The sequence below is a fragment of the Chionomys nivalis genome, chromosome 6 (genome assembly GCF_950005125.1).
Source record: "Chionomys nivalis chromosome 6, mChiNiv1.1, whole genome shotgun sequence".
NCBI lineage: Eukaryota > Metazoa > Chordata > Mammalia > Rodentia > Cricetidae > Chionomys > Chionomys nivalis.
The window spans coordinates 19,862,684-19,884,446 of NC_080091.1; the positions used below are offsets into that span (position 1 = coordinate 19,862,684).

The 21,763-nt window shown below is 40.2% G+C and overlaps 1 protein-coding gene across 8 annotated transcripts in view; it reads right to left on the reverse strand.

The window, feature by feature from the left end:
- Pus10 (pseudouridine synthase 10) overlaps positions 1-21,763 on the reverse strand; it is a 69,828-nt gene that overhangs the window by 42,640 nt on the left and 5,425 nt on the right. For all 8 annotated transcript variants that reach the window (XR_009057240.1, XR_009057242.1, XR_009057241.1 and 5 more), the window contains exons 3-4: positions 17,721-17,969; positions 17,141-17,227 (exon numbers count right to left, since the gene is read on the reverse strand). Coding sequence is in view for 5 of the 8 variants with exons in the window: in XM_057771350.1 (XP_057627333.1) it covers positions 17,141-17,227; positions 17,721-17,969 (336 nt within the window). In the remaining 3 variants the exon portion in view is untranslated. The remainder of the gene's footprint in view (positions 1-17,140; positions 17,228-17,720; positions 17,970-21,763) is intronic.

Below are 21,763 nucleotides of genomic sequence, written 5' to 3' on the forward strand. Positions count from 1 at the left end.
GATTTTGTCAATTAGCAGGAATAGACCCAGCATAAAGTGCAGTACCTTTTAATAATGATGAAATTGACAAATTATGGGAAGAAAGTAAACCCTGGTGACGAGCTTATAGTAATTTTTTTTGTGAGAGATTAACAACAACTATCCCAAAAGCGAGAGAATTCAGCTTATAAAAAGACCAAATTTGCATTGCATGGGACATACCAATAACTGAAGCCCCTATACTCTATATTGATGCAAATCAAGAAAGGCAGATTACAAATCAGAAAATTTAAGTAAAGTGGATCAAAATCCTTATGATTCTGTCCAAAAGTCAGAATTATATGCTATTCTCATGGTACTAAGAGATTTTAAAAACCTCTCAATGTAGTTAGCAATTCCAATATGCAGAAACTTGTTTTGCATATTGAAACTGCTGGATTTATACCAAACGATACAAAACTGACTTTATTACTTATTCAATTACATAATACAATCAGCAATAGGAATCATCCCACATAATAACAAACACACATCTGATCCCATATGGGTCTGTCAGGTCTTCTAGCAAAAAGCAAAGCAGAAGTCAATCAATTATTGATTGGAAATATGCTAAAGGTCTCAGAATTTCATAAAAAAAATCACATAAATGGCAAAGATTTAAAAACCAACTTTTCTATTATGTGGCAACAAGCCAAGGAAATTATAAGGAAATATCCTACTTGTTCTTTGTGTGACCAAATACCACTACCTAAAGAAAGCAACCCAAAGGGTACTAAAAGGAATGAAATCTGGCAGATGGATGTGTTCCATTTTGTAGAATTTGGAAAACTAAAATATTTTACCTATTGATAGGTAAAATTGATATTACCATTGATACCTATTCAGGTTTTCAAGGGGCTTTCAACTGCTCTGAGTTCAGGAAAGGTTGATTTGGTAATCACACATTGCTAGAAGTTACGGCCATCATGGGTATACTTGAACAAATAAAGACAGATAATGCTCCAACATATGTCTCTAAGAAAATGAAACATTTTTTACTTATTAAAGTATAAAGTACATTACAGGTATACCACACAATTCTACAGATCAGGCAATTATTGAAAGATCAAACTGAACTCTAAAGGGTATGTTAAATAAACAGAAAGGGATGATAAAGACCCCCAGAAAATAATTACATAATCCTTTATTACTTTAAATTTTCTAAAAGCTAATGAGAAAGGAACAACAACTGCATAGAGACATTGGATAACAGAAAAAATAACTACCGAATTAAATAAGCTGATATAATTTAAAGATATACTGACCTCAGAATGGAAGGCAGGACATGTATTACATTGGGAAAAGGGATTTTACTTTTGTTTCCACAGGAGAAGAAAAGTTAATGATACCATCAAAATTGATAAAGATTTGATTTTAACAGGAGACACCTCTTAATTATAAGAGATGATAGTCCATCAAACAGCATGGCTGTTTAAACTAACCTATAAAACTAACAAATACTTTTCATTTGATCTTGCCAAAAGAAAATCTCCTGAAAGTTAGGGTTGGGAAAGGGTTTTATATTTGTCTTTTCAGGAGAATGAAGACATCCAGCTATGGAATCTGAAGACCATTGGACAAATGAGACCTCTGAAGAAAAAGGACAAATCATTCAGACAAAAATGACCCAAGAAAAAAGAGTTAATTGGCTTATTGGCATATCACATTTCTAAAAGAATAAAATTTCATAAATGTTTGTTCCTGCTATTCTCTACAGACACATAATACAAGTAATTTTTTTGTAGTCCAAGTCCAATTAAAGATGAAAGCTGGCTTTGGAATTGTAGAGTGGTTCTCTCCTTCTCTAAACCCAAGCAGGCTTATTAAAATGAAATCCAAAATCTCTGTCTCATGTCAGATGAGCCACCTGATATGGGACAGAAGAAAAACAAAAATTTAAGGACTATTTTATTGCCACTAATCTCATAATCTTTAGCAATTCTTCTTAAGGTATAAATTTTATAACATTAATACATATATACTACACTTTTTAATGATATTAATGGTCATATAGAGCACTAAATCTAGAAAAATGTTTCATTCTAGCTTCCTGTACCTGATTTCGGGTTTTAGTGAACCATGATGACCTTTGAAGACTCCAAAAGGGGGACCCCACAACAACAATTCCTCCAAGACTGTGATAAAAAATACTAAGCTCAAAACATGCCCCCAAGATTAACTTTGGACTAGCCACTGCTCGGACCAATTTTGAGGTGGCTAGTGAGATGATCCGGCTTCACAGACGACTTTTAGTCAGGACTTGAGCCAAGCCCTGCATATTCCCCTTATGCACAGAGTGAACAATCAATGATACAGCTACCTCTCCTTGGACTTGACAAATTTTTCTTTTCAGGATCCTTGAAAGATGCTACCCAACCCCCAGGCAGCAGGAAGTAGATTTAAGAACACAACACCCACATTCCCAAGAGGTGGGGTAGATGATTTTTGGTCTTTCATTGAGTTATGGATATTTTTTATTTTTTTAATTTATTTTTTTTTATTGTTTGGATTTAGCGAGACAGGGTTTCTCCATAGTTTTTTTTGTTGTTGTTTTTTGTTTGTGGTTTTTTTTTTTTTTTTTTTTTTTGAGCCTGTCCTGGAACTAGCTCTTGTAGACCAGGCTGGCCTCGAACTCACAGAGATCCGCCTGCCTCTGCCTCCCTTTTAGGGGGATTGGTTACAAGGTAATAGTCAGGAAAATAGCTAGACAAAAGAAATTAGAGTCAAGGTTCTGGTTTTGAAAAGAAAAAGGGGGATATAGATATAATAGGATACAAGGGTAGATTATTGGATCTTCTCTAAAAAGAAAAAAAAAGAGGATATGATAAGGTATAGATTATTGAATCTACTTTTAAAAATCAACTAGTTTCAAGTATTTTACATTGAATTGGACTTTTGTATACTGTATACAAATTCTGTATATTGTCACAAATTTGAGATTAATTTTGTTAGAACAAAGATACTTTACATATATTACTAATCCTGTTCAGGGTGTTATACCTATACCACTCTAATAATGTAATGCAAATTTCTAGTCCTTCAAAATAACCAACTCTTCAGGATAATAAGGAAATACAGATTAGTAGTTAATCACCTATTATAGTCAAACTTGTAGTCACATTATGCATGTTTTCAAGCTTAAACAATGATATATATATATATACATATATATATATATATATATTTTTTTTTTTTTTTTTTTTTTTTGGTTTTTCGAGACAGGGTTTCTCTGTGGTTTTGGAGCCTGTCCTGGAACTAGCTCTTGTAGACCAGGCTGGTCTCGAACTCACAGAGATCCGCCTGCCTCTGCCTCCTGAGTGCTGGGATTAAAGGCGTGCGCCACCACTGCCCGGCAACAAAGATATATTTTATATAGACAGGTCATCTTCAAACATTTCAGAGATCTACAGAATATGGCATTTAAGATGTTTTAATAACATAGGGTCTTTTATTCTCTTTTTTTATGATAACAAGACATGTTTGCTCTTGACAGCACCAATCTACTTCAAAGAAGATGATGGGCAGTGAAGAAACTCCACATGGAATTTACTTTCTTTATGGTAAAAGTCACTGAGGAAAAAAAAAAAAAACCAAACACACCCTTGCTTTGACTGCTGACAGTAAGGTGTACTAATTGGACAAGTAGGACACAAAACAGAATGACCACCAAACATTGTCAAGACAAGGTAGGACAGCCCTTCAGAATATCCTGTTTCACAGAAAAGTCTGTCGGATAATCTAGGCCTGTAGGCCCAACACTGCAGAGGAACTTTGGAAATAGCAAGCAGCCAGCTATTTCTGTCATTTCTCACAATTTCTGAAAATTGCTTGCTTACCCTTCCTGCTTACTTGATTAATATGATTTCCTTCTTGGGTCTCTGAAGGAGTTGAAGACTAGATAGTTATAGTTTTCCTTGTTTACCCGATATAGAAGGCAAATTATGATAGAAAGTAAATTAGGTATGAGACTTTGGACTCACCAAGACAGGACAGATAAGTGGAGTATTGTCTCTGAATTTATCAAATGCAAATGGACTAGATATTGTTGATTTATTCATTGCCTGTATATATTGTATATAGTTATCATACTTATTGTATATAGTTTTTCTTATATTAGTTATACCCTTTTATTATTTTAGGCAAAAAGGGGGAAATGTAGTGATAGTTCATTTGTATTTTAATAAATAAAACTTTCTGAAAATCAGAACGCAAAACAGCCACACTAGTCAGCCATACAGGCCCAGCGTGGTGGCACACACCTTTAATCCCAGCAGCCACACTCGTTAGCCATAGAGGCTGGGCGGTGGTGGTGCACACTTTTAATCCCAACATCAGAGAGGAATATGAAGTGGTATGAGGCATGAACTTGCTCTCTTTTCATCTGAAGATTTCATAGAGGTAAGAGCTCTCCAGTGATTTGGCTGCTTTGCTTCTCTGATCTTCAGGCAGAACCCTAATATCTGCCTCTCGGCTGTTATTAAATGAGCCACACAAATGGAATGGACATTGTTAATGTAATTGCTGTCTGTATATGCTTTTACTATATTAGTGTTAGAATTTTCCCTTTTTATTTAGACAAAAGGGGGAAATGTTGTCTGATATTTTGTTTGTGTTCTGACAAAAAAAGTTTATTTTGAACCAGAGGGCAGAGTTAGCCACTAGGTCACCAAAATTAACCAGAGGGTTCAGAGGCCTGAGCAAGTAGTAAGGTGGGGCTTAGAGTGGTTCTCAGCGCCTTTGGGAGGAAGAAATGGAGGAAGAAGTAGGAAGTCACTGGTGGCTTCTCTGCTGCTTCTCTGACCTTTCATCTTCTTACCCCAATCTCTAACTTCCCGGTTTTTGTTTCTTTGTTTGTTTGTTTGTTTGTTTGGTTGGTTGGTTGGTTGGTTGGTTTGGGGTTTTTGTTTGTTTGGTTGGTTGATTTTTTGAGACAGGGTTTCTCTGTGTAACAGTCCTAACTGTGCTGGAACTGACTCTGGTTTTTTGCTGATAAAGAATAATTAGATGAACACATCAACTCTGCCTCTAAATTAAGAAATAAACAGCTTTAAAATACTCTCAAACAGCAGGTTCTCAAAACATTTTTAGATATCATATAATTAAAATGTTAAGTACAAATTTCTTTTGATCTGTTCACAAAAAGATATCCTCACTGATCTTTTTAAACTAAAATTTGAATAAATGGAGTATGTCAATGTTTTTATTTATTACATGCATTTAAAGACTATATGTAAGTTCCACTATTTTAAAATAATCTACAAGATTTACTTTCAATTCAAGAGAACGAGTCCCCAGTTCTTTGCAAACCTCATCCTCAACTGCCAGCAACCTGAGAGCCATGATGATAGAATGGACCATCTGTAAATTAGGAAACCTACCATATCCTCCTACATAGCAAAAGCTCATTATTAAGAAAAGATGCTTCTCCAAATTAGTGGGTTTGGTTATTATAATGAGAAAATTAGGTTACATGCCAAGCTACTGATATCTGCATTCTCAAAATTTACTAAGGGAATATATTACAATCTCTAACGAGTTTTCATGGACACCATGAAGCTTTCTCTGTCCACTGAGCTTTAGTGTGCCTCACCCCTCTGCTTTCCAGGCACTTGCCTAAGGAGGCCCAGCACCAGAACCAGAAGGAGAGACAAAAAAAAAAAAAAAAAAAAAAAAAAAAAAAAAAAAAAAAAAAAAACACTCTGGGAAATCTAAGATCCTAAGACAGTGGAACTGCGTCCAAACTCTCTTTCCTATTTTACAGCAAATGACCTAAGGCAAATAAAGTACCCTTAGGAAAATGTGGCCCCTTGTATAATAGAAAAGTTAAACAAAATGCTCGTTGCTTTTATAACATATATGCCCCGAATCTTTGTATAATAATTTAAAATAAAGATGTTTATTTCTTCTTCTTCTTCTCGCACCTCCATCACCACCTCTTTCTCTTCCTCCTCTTGCTCCTCCTCTTGTGATACTAGAGATTGAATTTAGGGCCTGGCATCTCCTAGGCCAATCACTCCAGCACAGAGCTACAGTCTTAGTGATAACACTAAGGATGTTACAAAGAAACATTATGTGTTTATTTAAAATACACATGTACATAAACATGTGTGTATATACAGGTAGTTTAAACGGGGTGATAATGCTGCCTTTCAAGAGTCACAGGCTATCTCGCAAAAAACCCATTCTGTCTAATGATAGCAGTGTGGTATAGGAAATTTTAATAAATTCTGATGAATGACTGTGATGAGATATTCATATGTCATCATTAACTTTGTATAATAGGATATAAAGATGGAAATCAAAATAATTAATCAAAAATCTTTAGGGAGTACAGGAAAGAGTTAAGAGTACTGGCTCAGAGTCAATAGCTTTTGCTGCTCTTACAGAGGACCTGAGTTCGATTCCCAGTACCCACATGGCAGCTCACAACCACCCGTAACTCCAGCTCCTGGAGTTTTGACATCCTCTTCTGACCTCTGCAGGCTCCTATACACACATGCTACATATACATATATATTCAGGCACATACACATAAAAACAAACAATTTAACAATTTTTAAAAATTTAAGGCTGGTGTAATGGATCCGTGGGTAAAGGCACATGCCATGTAAGCTCAGTCCCTGAGTTCAAACTCTGAAATCCATGCAGAGAATACAAATAGAATCTTATCTATCCCCATGCACAAAACTCAAGTCCAAATGGATCAATGACCTCAATATAAAACCAGCCACACTGAACCTCATTGAAGAAAGAGTGGGAAGTGGCCTTGAACGCACGGGCACAGGAGACCACTTCCTAAATATAACACCAGTAGCACAGACACTGAGAGAAATAATTAATAAATGGAACCTCCTGAAACAAAGAGGTTTCTATAAGGCAAAGGACACAGTCAATAAGACAAAACAGCAGCCTATAGAATGGGAAAAAATCTTCACCAACCCCACATCTGACAAAGGACTAATTTTCAAAATATAAAGATACGCAGGGTGGTGGTGGCACACGTCTTTAATCCTAGCACTCGGGAGGCAGAGGCAGGTGGATCTCCATGAGTTCGAGGCCAGCCTGGTCTACAAGAGCTAGTTCCAGGATAGGCACCAAAAACTACAGAGAAACCCTGTCTTGAAAATCATTATATATGGGTGCGTGTATGTATGTGTGAGTGTATATATATATATATATATATATATATATATATATATATATATAATCTCAAAATAACAAATAATCCAATAAAAGTGGGGCATAGATCGTAACTGAGATTCTCAACAGAAGAATTGCAAATGCCCAAAAAGACACTTAAGGAAATGCTCAACATCCTTAGCCATCAGAGAAATACAAATCAAAACAAGTCTGAGATACCATCTTACACCTGTCAGAATGGCTAAGATCAAAAACACTGATGACAGCTTATGCTGGAGAGGATGTGGGGTAAAGAGAACACTCCTCCATTGCTGGCGGGAGTGCAAACTTGTACAGCCACTCTGGAATCAGTGTGGCGGTTTCTCAGAAAACCTGGAATCAGTTTACCTCAAGACCCAGTAATATCACTCTTGAAGGCATACTCAAAGGATGGATATTCATACCGCAAAGATATTTGCTCAAATGCATTCATAATAGCATTGTTTGTAAAAGCCAGAACCTGGAAGCAACCTAGGTACCCCTCAACCAAAGAATGGATAAAGAAAATGCGGTACATCTACACAATGGAGTACTGCTCAGCAGTGAAAACAATGACATCTTGAAATTTATAGGCAAATGGAACAAGAAAAAGCCATCCTGAGTGAGGTAACCCAGACCCAGAAAGACAAACGTGGTATGTACACACTCATAAGTGGATATTAGACACAAAGCAAAAGAAAACCAGTCTATAGTCCATGACCCCAGAGAAGCTAGGTAACAAGAAAAACCCTAAGAGAGACAGACATACATGGATCCGCCTGGAAAGAGGAATTAGACAAAATCTCCTGAGAAAATTGTGAGTGGGGAAGGAGAAGGGAGGGCAGAAGGGGAGGGAAGGGGTGAAGGAGAGAAAGGAGAACATGAGGAAACAGGATGCTTGAGATGGGGGAAAACCAGAGAGGGAGAGCAAGGAAAGAGATCTCTTGATGGAGGGAGCCATTATGGGGCTAGCAAGAAACCTGGCACTAGAGAAATTCCCAGGAATCCACAAGGATGACCTCAGCTAAGACCTAAGCAATACTGGAGAGGGTGACTGAACTGGCCTTCCCCTGTAATCAGATTGATGACTACCTTAATTGTCATCATAGAACCTTCATCCAGCAACTGATGGAAGCAGATACAGAGATCCACAGCTAAGCCCTGGGCCGAGTTTCTGGAGACCAGTACAAGAGAGGGAGGAGCGATAATATGAGCAAAGGGTCATGACCATGACGGGGACACCCACAGAAACAGCTGACCTGAGCCATGAGAGCTCACTGACTCTGGACTGGTACAGCGGGGGAACCCACATAGGACTAAACTAGGCCCTGAATGTGGGTGACAGCTGTGTGGCTTGGGCAGTCTGTGGGACCACTGGCAGTGCGACCACGATTTAACCCTAGTGCTTGAATGGTGTTTTGGAGCCCATTCTCTATGGAAGGATACCTTGCTCAACCTAAATATGGGGGGAGGGCCTCGGCTGTGCCTCAAAGTGATATGTCAGACTTTATTGACTCCTCTAGGGAACCCTCTCTGAGGAGTGGGTGGGGACTGGGATGTGGGAGGAACAAGAGGAGGGGAGTGAGTGAGAACTGGGGTAGATACATAAAATGAGAAAAGACTGTTTAAAAAAAGTAAATTTAATTAAAAAAAAATGCAGCCTTCTTCAGGGGCTGTGATGACTCGTAGGAATGCACTACACAAATACTCAATAAACCACGGTGGCTTACTTTGTTAAGAAAGGAGTTTTATCTTGCTGCTCTTAAAAAACATAGTGCTTATGTAGCAGTTTTATATGTGACCTACCACTTTATAAATTCATTTAATCATAAATCATAAATAATTTACTATCATTATTAGACAACATGACTTTTCAGAAGCAATCATAATAATTAGAATTACTAATTGTAAAGCAAAACAATTTTATCAGTCAAAATAAAAGTATTTATTAAATATGGTTGACATGACTTCTCTGTGTGACATGAAAACTCAAATCAGAAATAGGAAGAGCCTAAATTAGAAGTTCCCTTTTTTTGAAACAGTGCACTAGGCCACAGTCCTAAAAATTAATGTGCTCAAGAACATCTCATAAGGATGCCCACGGTTGACAGCGGCCATGTGCAGTATGGTACATTCAGTAAAGAAGCGGCTCCAAGGGATTTGCTCCATCCTGCCTTCCTTTCAATTGTTTTACTACCAGTTCTCCCCATAGATTGTAAAAAGGCTATGTGATAATTCACAGGACCATACAAATTAAAACAGGAAACATCACACTTTTAAGGGCTGTTCATGAACTTTTTTTTTTTCTTTTTTGTTTTTCAAGACAGGGTTTCTCTGTAGCTTTGGAGCCTGACCTGGAACTAGCTCTTGTAGACCAGGCTGGCCTTGAACTCACAAAGAGATCCACCTGCCTCTGCCTCCCGGGTGCTGGAATTAAAGGTGTGCACCACCACCACCAGGCTCTGTTCATGTTCTTACTGCAGCCTGCACATCCACACAGGAAAACCGTAGCAACCTCTTTCTTCTTGCTCTCCCTCACCTAGACTAGCTGGAGACAGGTCATGAACAAAGACAAAGCTAGAAAGTAAATATATATCTTAAGCATTTGAAACATATACTTGAGCATGTTTTCAACCGCATTCCTGGATCCAGTATTTACTACGTTTTCATGAGCCAGCCTACCTTGACCACCGTTGGAGTCAGAACAAAGCATACATAATGACACATTATGACAACACCACAATGAAGCCTACCACTCTGTATACTGAAACAATAAAGACAATGTGGAAAGTTACAAAAAGGCCATTCTCATGAAGTCAGGATGATCAGGTATGGTAAAATACACATGAATTTACAAGATGAAGAGATTATGTGGCTTTAAAGGGGTGTTTTTAAAGGAGTGAAAAAACATGCAAATTCCAATAAACATGACACAGGATGTCACATGACCTCTATGAGCTTCAGTTTTCCTTCTTCAAATGAAGATGAGATGGCTAGATAAGTGGTCACTATCCTTAAAGATGGGCAAAACTTGAATGGGGCCAGTGAGATGGCTCAGCCGGCACAGACACCCGCCTCCAAGTGTGATGACCAGAATTCAGCCCTCAGGGCCCATACTCTAGGTAGAAGGAAAGGACTGACTCCCTTAAGTTGTTCTGAGCAGCACATCCACACCATGGCGCATACACCTGTACACATACTTATGGACATTCATACACAATAAGCAAAGAAATGCAATACAAACTGAAAAAACCTTGGCTAGCAGGATTGGCAGGTAAAGGTGCTTGCTGTGCAAGCCTGGCAAAGTGAGAAGGATCCTGGGAAACCACACAAAGGTGGAAGAAAACTGACTTTACGAGTTGTTCTCAGACCTCCATGGCATGGGCAGCACATGCAGATGTGCACTCATGCACACACGCGCGCGTGCGCACACACACTAATAGTGACAACTTTGAAATGGTGGCAATCACCCTAGACAGAAAGGTGGGGAACTCAGACTCTCGTCCAGACATTCTCACCTGGTATGAACGAGTTTGCACCTGGAGAGAGTCTGGCCAGGGCCGTGATAAATCACAAAGTACATCACTAACATCTTTTAAAATAAGCGCCGTGAAAAGCTACAGAGCCCTGCTCTAGCTAACTAGCAAGGTTCATTAAGACCTATGATTCGGTGACTCTTTTACTATTATTGCATTTGTGTTTGTGTGCACGCACACACATGAACATTTGTGCATGCCATGGTGTACATGTTAAGATCAGAGGACAATGTGTTCTCTCCCTTCCACCATACGGCCCCAGGGGACTGAACTCAGGACTTAAGGACAGGTGTTAACTGGCTGAGTCACCCTATTAGTTCCTCTATGACTCTTAACAGTGCAAAACTGTAGGTGCTGGCATGCCTCACACACAGGGAGAGGCCTGTCTCAAGGCACTAGGGTAGGGAGTGATGGAGTAAGACACCCGACATCCTCTGGCTTCTGAGAGCACTCACAGCTGTGTGCGGAAGTGAGCATCAGTAAAGCCTACAACACACACACACACACACACACGCTGAAGCCTATGAACTTAAAACCCCTGAACCACAGACCTTGCAGAGACAGAAGGAAGTTCTAACCAACTAACTGAACCAAAAATAAAGCCATCGATGCTGAAACCAACTGTAACCTGCCTTTCTAAGCTTAGAAAGGGCTGCAAAGCTCAGGAAAAGTGGTCCTCTGTCGCATGTCTAGAAGGGGTGTCTGCCATACAAATTATAAGTTGGAAAAGCATGGAAAATGGAAAGAAAGGAGAAACTCTAGCTGCTGAATCAGAAGACAGCCAGCTCAGAGCTACACGCGCATGCAATCCTAAATGAGCAGCTCTCTGTATCTGCAGTTAGATCTATGAATCCTAAATGAGCAGCTCTCTGTATCTGCAGTTAGATCTATGAATTAAACACAATCAGAAAACTACTGTCCTTTAGAATAAGTGTGGACCTTTGCAGGGGGAGATTTTACTGAAGAATCCAATTCAGAAAAATTCCAGGCGCTGTAAAAACATGCAAACCTGAGCATGTGCATTCTGTGTCTCTGAACTTTTGTCTGTTTTAATATAGGGCATCACTACACAGCCCTAGACAACACTGAACTCACAGCCCTGTTGGCCTCTGAGATTACAAGAATTACATTATACCAGCTATGGCCGTGCATTCTTAGGACAAAGGAATTCATTTTTTTCTTCGGATCCTAAATGAGATCAAGAGGTCCAAACTGGTAAGGAGCCCACAAATTTAAATAAAATCAACTTTAAAAGATATTCATTTTATAAAATTTTAAAAAGATAAGTTTAAAAAAACCTGCTGCTACAGAATTGGTATTTAATGCAGAGCATGGAGAAAAGAAATAGAATATTTTTATTTGAGAAACAAAACTCCAACCATACCATACCGCACATTGAGAAGTGGTGTTTCATATGTTCAGAATAACATTTATGAGACAGTGTAACTCATTTAATTGGGTCACTATGGTGAGCAATGGGAAATGAACCAAACTGGTGGTATAATATCGCCCTCTGCTGGACTCAGATGGTAAAGACCCACCCCAAGGAATTGGCAAGACTAAGTGGAATACTTTTCCCAGTTTAGCCCCAGTTTAATCTGGGCTGATCTTCCATTAGCAGTTTCAATGCTATAGTGTGGCTTTACAGAAGCCAATCATGAACGCAGGGCAACAACCTCAGCAAAAGTCTGACTAGATTAAGGCTCACACCACAGGAAGGAGCCCTGTATGGTGCTACAGGCCCAGGACAAACACTTGCCTTAAACAGATAGGATGTGTGTGTCAAACTGATTTCTAAACATTTGTGTTTGTACCATAGATGGCTGCTGCTTTCTGCCTCAGTAATGGGGGGGACATTTCTGCACTGGGAGATGCTCATTGCAGCGACTCACTAGTCAGATGTCTGAGAACAATTGTCTACTGCTGTAGCATAACGACCCAAGGCGTCGCCAGAAACAGGACAAGAAACACACATGTACAAGGGGGAACATCACAGAGGAAGGGGCAGCAGAGTGTGAAAGCCAGCAGAAAGGAAATGTCATGTAGCCATTTCCTCTAGACTGAAACATTCTGTCACAAAAGGGACAGAGACACCTGAGGCTCCTGGAACTGACAGGAGGGCTGGCAAAACGTCTCAGCAGCTAAAGGTATTCGTGACCAAGCCTGACAACCATATCTGAGCTCTAGTCCTCAAACAGTTTAAGGAAAGAACAGACCCCTGCAAGCTGTCCTCTGACCTCCAGAGGCACAGTGTGACATCTGCTACACATACATATGCTACACTCACACACACGGACACCTGTGACATATTCTACACACACACCTGTGACATATTCTACACACACATATACATGCACAGCTGTGACATATTCTACACACACATATACATGCACACCTGTGACATATTCTACACACACATATACATGCACAGCTGTGACATATTCTACACACACATATACATGCACACCTGTGACATATGCTACACACACATATGCTACACTCACACACACGGACACACCTGTGACATATGCTACACACACACCTGTGACATGCTACACACACACTGCGACATATGCTACACACACTAAATATTTTGAAGGAAACAGTAAACTCACAGCACTCAGAAAGCTCACAAACATGAGGGTCCCCACCAAATAGTAGATAAACAGCAAACAAGTTCAGGAAGACGAGACTCTCAGGTGGAGCACCTGGGTACAGGCTGTATAGGGATCCCACGATGCAGCTTTCACAAGTCCCCACTGTGGCCTTTTCAGTGACACTGCTGCCTGAGTCACTTATGCTCCAGTAAGCAATCCCAGCAAACTTCCTGGCTCACCAAGTCCACCAGCTGGAACTGCTAATGTCTGTCCTCTTTATCTGAACTGAAGAGATGTGGACGCGCCAGCCAGAGGAACATAGCCGTGTTAAAATAGGTTTCCTTAAAACTAACAGGATGCTTGCGCTGAAATGGCTTTAGGAGCTCCCTTCTACATACCGGCCAGGTGGTCACCAGTCCCCGGTTTAATCTGTGTTAGAAAACTTATCCTCTCTGGCTTTGGGATGAGAAGTACTTCCATCCCGAGTCTACCTTCTGAATATGGCTAGGCAAAATGCTGTCTCTATTGTCTGGTGAGTTCTCAAGCAGAAACCTCCACCTAAGTGTGGCATCTAAGAACAGGAGCACTAAGCAAAGACCACTGTCACCGTTTCACCACAGATGGGCCGAGATCCAACGTCATCCACACACTGTGTCCCACTCGGTACCACCTAACTAGCTCTCTGTCTCTAACCAGTTCCAACCGACGTTCCCGAGATGTCGGTCCTTTAACGTGGCGGCTACTTTTTAAACTCAAGTATAAGAACCCATATTTATTATCATTTCATCTTTCCAGACTGTTCTTGTTCAGAAGCTCTTGTGAATTAACTATAGCATCTGGCATGTCTACTGCACTCTCAAGCCTGTGTCCTGGAGCCCACAGGGAGGGGGAAAGAGCCCTGGTGACACAGGGACTCTCCAGGCACTTTGGTGATATTTGTGTTCCCATACGCAGGCATCATCAAAGGGCTTCTGTGTCCTCCCTTAGGATTCTAGAACTTGGGAGGACAGAAAGACAAGACCCAGCAACTATTTTCATCCTCTTCCCTCAGTGGAGTTCCCGTGGCTGACGGTGGGGCATGTTAGGAGCACTGTCCAGCTTAGGACCAGCCACTCAGCCAGCTCCTGCGGATGCAGACAGTCCAGCATAAGCCAGCCGACTGTGTTCCAGCCCTGCCGTGTTCTGGCCATTCTCAGGAAGGTATCACGAGAAGGAGTGGTCAGTGGCAGCCATGTTCCACCAGCTCTCCAGATGCTGCAGTTACGCTTTGCTCCAGCAAACTTCTGTGTTGTTCTTCCTCGTGCCCAGTGCTTATGACACACCCGCGGTGCTCCTGGCCTGGAATCTTATGGACGTTTGCAGCCAAGCTCACCAGCGGCTAGTGTTCAGAACTGTTCACCTTTGGAAAAGCTGAGTGGCACTTTGTCCCCGATCGCTTGGAAAGTGTGCTGCCTTTAGCGTCCCCGAGGATCACAAGCAGCCGCAGGCTGTTGAAATCTATGTTAAAATGTAATTTACTGAGCCAGAGCACTCAGCCCCACTTAGGAAAGCCTCACTTCGTGGAGCCGCCATTCTCCCAAAAACGGTAACTCAGCTTTCTGTTTTTGAGAAAGATCACATTTTCCCTGACAGAAAGTCAGAAGCAAAGCAGGATTTTCAGAAGTTGACTCTATCACTATGAGCAGTGCACCAGCATTCCAAACAAGTCTGCGCATGTCCTAGCCAACCTACACAAATCTCCCTCAGCAGTTCTTGTGAGCCTTACTCACTGAAGGATCTGCTTTTCTGGTTGTTATCCTAACAGATCAAAGTCTCCTTCTTATACTTGCATTCAAGTGACTCTGTCATTGTTGGGTTTCTTGTTGTTGTTTTGTTTTATTTGTAACTGATCTCAGTTTTGCAAAATTAAACTTGCCTGTTCAACTTGGGCAACAGTTACACAGGGAGTTCATCAGGTTACTCACAACACTCTTTCATAAGTTTTTCAGAAGAAAAAAGCCCCCCTCTCCCCCTCCTGCTTACCTTCAGGATCTTACTCTACAGCCTGAGATGAAATCATGATCCCCTGCCATACATACGCCTTGTTCTCAGTCTTACCCTTTTAAAAAGATGATTTCTTTTTAAAATCATGATCCCCTGCCATACATACGCCTTGTTCTCAGTCTTACCCTTTTAAAAAGATGATTTCTTGAGACAGGCTTTCCCAGGGGATCACAGCAGTTGTCCTGCCTCAGCTGCCCAAGTGTCACAGGCAGGAATCCCCAAACCTGGCTTCCCAATTCTTTATAGGGAATTTTCTCTAAACTTACTTTTATTGGTTAGAATAATTTGGTTTGGATTAAAATCTGGATTTTTGCTCTCTCTAAACGTCCAAAGACTTATAACTTATCTTTTGGCCCAGGTGTTTATGCCAGTTTTTCTTATATTGAAATTCACCCATTCACCGGGTGGTGGCGCACGCCTTTAATCCCAGCACTCAGGAGGCAGAGGCAGGTGGATTTCTCTAAGTTCAAAGCCAGTCTGGTCCACAGAGCGAGTTCCAGGACAGGCTCCATAGCTACTGAGAAAGCCTGTCTCAAAACACCTAATTCGCCAAAATGTATATCCCAAGTTCTTCCCCCCCACCCCCACCCCATCTCAGAAACATATTTTTTTTTAATTCTTAATTTTGAACTGGCAAGATGGTTTAGAAGGTAAAGGCACCTGTTGAGTTTAGTACCTGAGACCCACATGATAGAAAGACAGAATCATTTACTCCAAGTTGCTCTGACTTCTACACGTGTACATACACCCAATAAAATGTAAAAAGAAATTTAAGAGTATTAATTTTTCAAATTGTAGTCTTTGTAACAATAGCACCAGCGAGTTTGCTTAGAATGAAAATTCCTAGGCCCTACTTGACCAAATACACACAAATCTCTGGAATTTACCAGATTGGGCTCAAATTCCTGACAGCCCTTCTGTCCCAGCCTCCTGAATACTGGGGTTACAGAGAGAAGCCATGACTAGTTAGGAATAAATCTTAAACCACTACTGTGGTGGTTTGAAAGAAGATGGCCCCCATAGGGAGGGGCACTATTAGGAGGTGTGTCCTTGCTGGAGGAAGCCTGTCGCTGTGGGGGTGGGCTTTGAGGTCTCCCATGCTCAAGATACTTCTAAGGATCAAGATGTGGGACTCTCAGCTCCTCCAGCACCATGTCTGCCTACACGCCACCATGTCCCTCCATGACGAGAATGGACTGAATCTCTAAAACTGTAAGCCAGCCCCACTTAAATGGTTTCCTTATAAGAGTTTCCCCGGTCAAAGTGTCTCTTCACAGCAATAGAAACCTTAACTAAGACAACTATCTAAAAGAAGAAACTTCAAATTCAAAATTTCTCAAATTATGTACTTTAATCTAAATGTGATTCTTATCGGACCTAACTTCTTAGACTATGGCAACCATATCTGGCGTCACATACCTGGATGTGGTGGGGTTGCAAGAAAAAAGATTGACACCAAAAATTAGCTCAGACTCAACTATGTAATAAATCTGAGGCACTTCTGGCCATGCTTGCTCATGTCCCATCATGCAACTCCACTGCAGCCTTAGTTCTGCACGCACGGCACACACGGCATGCCCAGCCTTAGTTCTGCACGCACGGCACACACGGCACATACGGCATGCCCAGAACAGCCTTGACTCCTCACCGTTCAGCTTTCACGCCAAGTGCCAAGTGTGAGCCTCTCTCTCCAACTTACATTCCCATTTTTGCTTATTTTTGTTTTAAAAACTAGAAATTCCCAGCATACATCTACTACATGGTCTGAGATGTACAAAATGACCTTACCTCTCTCACTGACAGCTGTGGCGGGAAGGAAACTGATAGAACCACACTGGTGAATTCAAACCCAGAGGCTTCAACCTTTTGGCACACCTAGAAGAGCATTACAATTATGTAAACTCCGAAGAATTGCGGAAATGTGGCTCTGATCATAGAGTTCCTCCCTGGACATGATACTGCACAGCTCCCCAACATTCACTTAGCAGCCAGGGGCTGAGGCTCAGCAGCACTGCACTGGCCCAGCATGTGCCAAGACAACTCTAGCGCTGCCCGAAACAAAGGCAAACCAACAAAACTGATGCATTCAGTGGAGCACTCTTCACAGACATCATGAGAGTGAGCATGTCTTAGTTCTCACCCTACAGAACTGGCAGTTTCGGGACATGTTGAGTGTCAGACAGTTCTTATTAATTTTGCAATATGTTGATATAATTTCAGAATAGTTGGTCTTTTCTAATGAAGACAAGATTACAATGATTAATGGGTATTAAGTTGAAATAAATGGTATTGTTTAGGATCATTGGTCTAAGAGTCCTAGCTTTAAGGCTACGCTGTTTCTGACAACACCTATAATGAGAGGGTTTACCTTCGCAATAAACTCTTTCTCACAGAATTCTTGAAGAATTCCTAAGCAAACATTGCACACACTCGAGTTTGAAGGCTCAGAAGCACTGCTTTCGTCTTCCGTGGCAGAGATCCCCTCTTGTCCGTTTCTACTCCAATTATCTGTCCTATCTTCTTGAAGACGAATTTTCTTCAATGGTGGGTTTGGAACTTCCAAAATTAATTCATCTTTTTCAGTTTCAAGAAATTTCTGTAGATCATTTAACAACTCCTAAAAAGTTAAGAAAAAGCAGAAACATTTTAAAGTGGCTTTAAGATTCCTAAGATGAAGTGTAAAAGTCAACAAGTTGTAGTAATGTGTCTTTTTAATTAATAGTGAAGGACCTTCCCAAAATAACTACAAACCAGACTTGTACATTTGTTGATGGAGCCTTTTTATTTAAGATTAGGGTTTTAGCTTAAATGATTTGTGAAATTCTTTTGGAAAAGTATACACATATATAACAAACATTTGGTTAGTATATGGATTAAATGCATTAATAATAAATTCGATCATCAGTAATGCACGGATGGATGTTGCACACAGGATCTGCCTACCGATGAGCACCATGATTAAAGGCGTGTACTGCCCGTTACAACTACTTTCCTGGACCCAGCCCTCTGGTCCCACTAGAGCACTCAGAGGCAGAGGGAGCAGATCCTCGTGAGGTCAAGCACCCACGGCTACATAGTGAGGCACTGCCTCAAAGCAAGGTGTAGAGAGGATTATAACATCACAGACGCATACAACGCTGGTTTATATCAATTCAGGAGTATCCAATTTACTACAGCAGTGACTTTCTAGGAGATCTGAGAGATTAATCTGTGGCGATGCACTGCGATAGAAATATCTTACATTCTAAGAGCCCGGACCTCAGTCAAAGTTAATAGCACACCTTGAAGTCACTTCAGACTGTTGTACTGGTTATGTGCTCGGCTTGTCTGTTTAACTGACCTTTAAGGGAGCAACAACCAACCTTGCTTGCCTGGGCCTTCCCACATAATCCTTTATAACCCAAGATAACATACAGCTATGATCTTAAGTTATGTACTCTCCCATACCCTTGGCCCAAGAGCAATGCACATGTGTTTGCATGTGTACTATGATAATCATTTGCTAGAAACAGCAAATAGGCCCAAAGCGGCCTTATAAAATGAATATTCACCATAAATACTGAAAGAAGCATTCAGCTATTGCCTGATAGGGTTTGCTACCTGGGTCAGTTGGAGTCGGAACTAACTCCTTGTAAAACTGCTAAATGTTTCTGCAAAGTATTCTCATTCCTTCTCCATGTGATGATTTCTATGCTGTTTAATAAAAGAAATAACAAGATGGCTGAGTGTTGTAGGAGCTCCTTCAGCCAGTAGCCTTTAAGATACCAGCCCACTTGGGCGTGGTCTCTTATACTATAAATGCCAATATAAAGGGCACACACACGCTCTTTCTTCCAGCTGTTAGATGTGGTTCCTGTTCCCCGTTCATGCAGAGGACTGTGATCTGTGAGTCTACCCCTAAATAAAATTTATTTAAGATTAGGGTTTTAGCTTAAATAATTTGAGATACTCAATTCTGAGCTAGTGTGAGATTTCTTTTTAGCATCCATCTTCATCTGGCGCCCACATGGATCCCAACTCCACGCCTACCAGGTGGACTGGTCTAAAAGGCCCAAAAGGTCCACAGCCCAGAAGGTCTCCCATCTCTGCCCACCTGGCTTGATTTCACCTACTAAACTGGTTTTTTTTTTTGCAAAACCCAACCACAGCAGAGCTAAATGCGGCGACTTGGAAATTTCCCAGACTCGTGTGTGCTTTCCCTCTCCACTGCTGCTTCCCTGCAGTGCATGCGGTGACTTGTGCAACTTCTGGTTTGTGCTACCTGCTCGTGAGCTCTGAGCTCCTTGCTCTGTGTATGGAACTAATTCAACTGCTCTTAATTTGTCAAGCAAAGCATACTTGTCAGTATTTAACCAGGCACCAATGTAGGAAACCAAAGCGGTGCAGGACTGTTCAAGCCACCACCCTTCACGTTTCTTTGCCACACGGCTAAAACCATGAAACCTGCTGGCCAATAAAGATTTACACTTGCAACAATTTACCAAAATCTCGTAAGAAAGGTAACTATTTAATTAATAAATAAATCAATAAACTTGAAAGTTATTTAATGGCAGACAGTATTACCAACCAGCAATTTAATAACCTTTTTGCTTATACTATGGATGGTACTCTGCAAGGCTTATATGGTTTTCCTGATACATCCATTTATTGAATATTGGGACTTAGTTTTCTTTTTTAGATTATATACGTAAGAAAATGGTTTCATAACAAAGTCAAGAATGAGGCACTTTTAGGAATGATACCGTCTTCACAGACTAATAATGAACAGCTAGCTGACAGGAATAATATCATCGAAAATCAAAAGTTAGCTGAAAAAAATAATACTATTGAAAAGGATAACATTAATTGGAAAAACAAAATCCAATCCATGTCAAAGGGTACTGAGAAATTATCTGAAAGAATTCATACTCTTGAATTTGACAATCAGACTCTGTTAAAAGATATGATAGGTTAGCAAATAGAGTATCTCTCCAGGAAGGCAATCTGTATGCTATCCAAATAATGTCCAAGGATGAGATGTTATCCTTAAAGGTAAAACTTCAAACCTTGGAATCACATGTTCAGAATGAGGATGAGAGGCTAAGTACCTCTATGAAATCATTAGAAATATATACAGGCCAGGAGATTCAGGATTTACAAAAGACAGTAGTAAAAATATGATATGATTGATGGGGTTGAAGATTAGATAGTCGTAGTTACTGTCCTCTTATGATCTAGCCAAGCCATTTCTAATACAAGACTTAGACTCCTTAGAAAAGAATGTTTATTAAAACATTAAGATATGTTCCTTGCTTAATATTGTTTATGTTGGTTGTAATTCTAACTTCATACTTGATATCTGTTCCTAGTGTTCATAGTTTTGTATTGGGTTTGGAATTCTCTTGTTTAAACAAAAGGGGGAGGTGCTGTGGGAGCTCCTTCGGCCAATAGCCTTTGGGATACTAGCCCACTTGGGTATGGTCTCTTATACTATAAATGCAGGTGTAAAGCGTGTGCTTGCCCTCTTGCTTCTGTTTCAGAATGATGAATTAATCTATCACTAGAAGCTTGAGAAGTCTTATATCACTAGAGAATAAACATAATGTCTGACATATAGATGATACAATCACCATGCTGGTTTATAGGCCTGCCACTCTCCTGAGAGTATTTTATGATTTTTTTTTAAAAAAATATATTCAATAAAACTCTGGAACAACTAGGACAAGAAAAAAATGTGATATGATTGAGGAAATTACCAGAGCTAATGAGAAGGGAAACAATTGGAAATAATATGCAAACAATTTCCTAAATATATAATTTACCATTACTTGGATGACATTCTGCTATCTGATTCAAATGTACATACTTTAGAAAGAATGTTTGAAGAAGTAAAGAAAGTTTTGCCTAAATGGGGATTACAAATTGCTTCTGAAAATACAAAGAGAAGATTCTATCAATTACTTAGGTTATAAAATAGGTTTACAGAAAATTAGAACACAAAAGGCACAAATTAGGAAAGATAATTGCAGACTCTTAATGACTTTCAAAGATTGTTAGGAGACATTTCTAGTCTATGACCCACTGATGGGATAACACCTGATCTAATAATTCATTTAAAGAAAACCTTAGATGGTGACAAAGACTTAAAGAGTCCCAGGGAATTAACAAGAGCTAGTTCCACGATAGGCACCAAAGCTACACAGAGAAACCCTGTCTTGAAAAACAAAAAATAAAATAATAAAATAAAATGAGAACAAAGCCCTTTGTTAGGAACAGACTCAAAAGGAAAGATAGATACAGGGATAAATTTACAAGACAGCCTTTTGGTGGGCACAGATTAGACTCACACAGCAGAGATACAGAGACACAAGGAGAATAAAGGAGAGAATTCAAATCTGGGCTCCCTCTTGGTTTAAATGACACCAAAGAGAA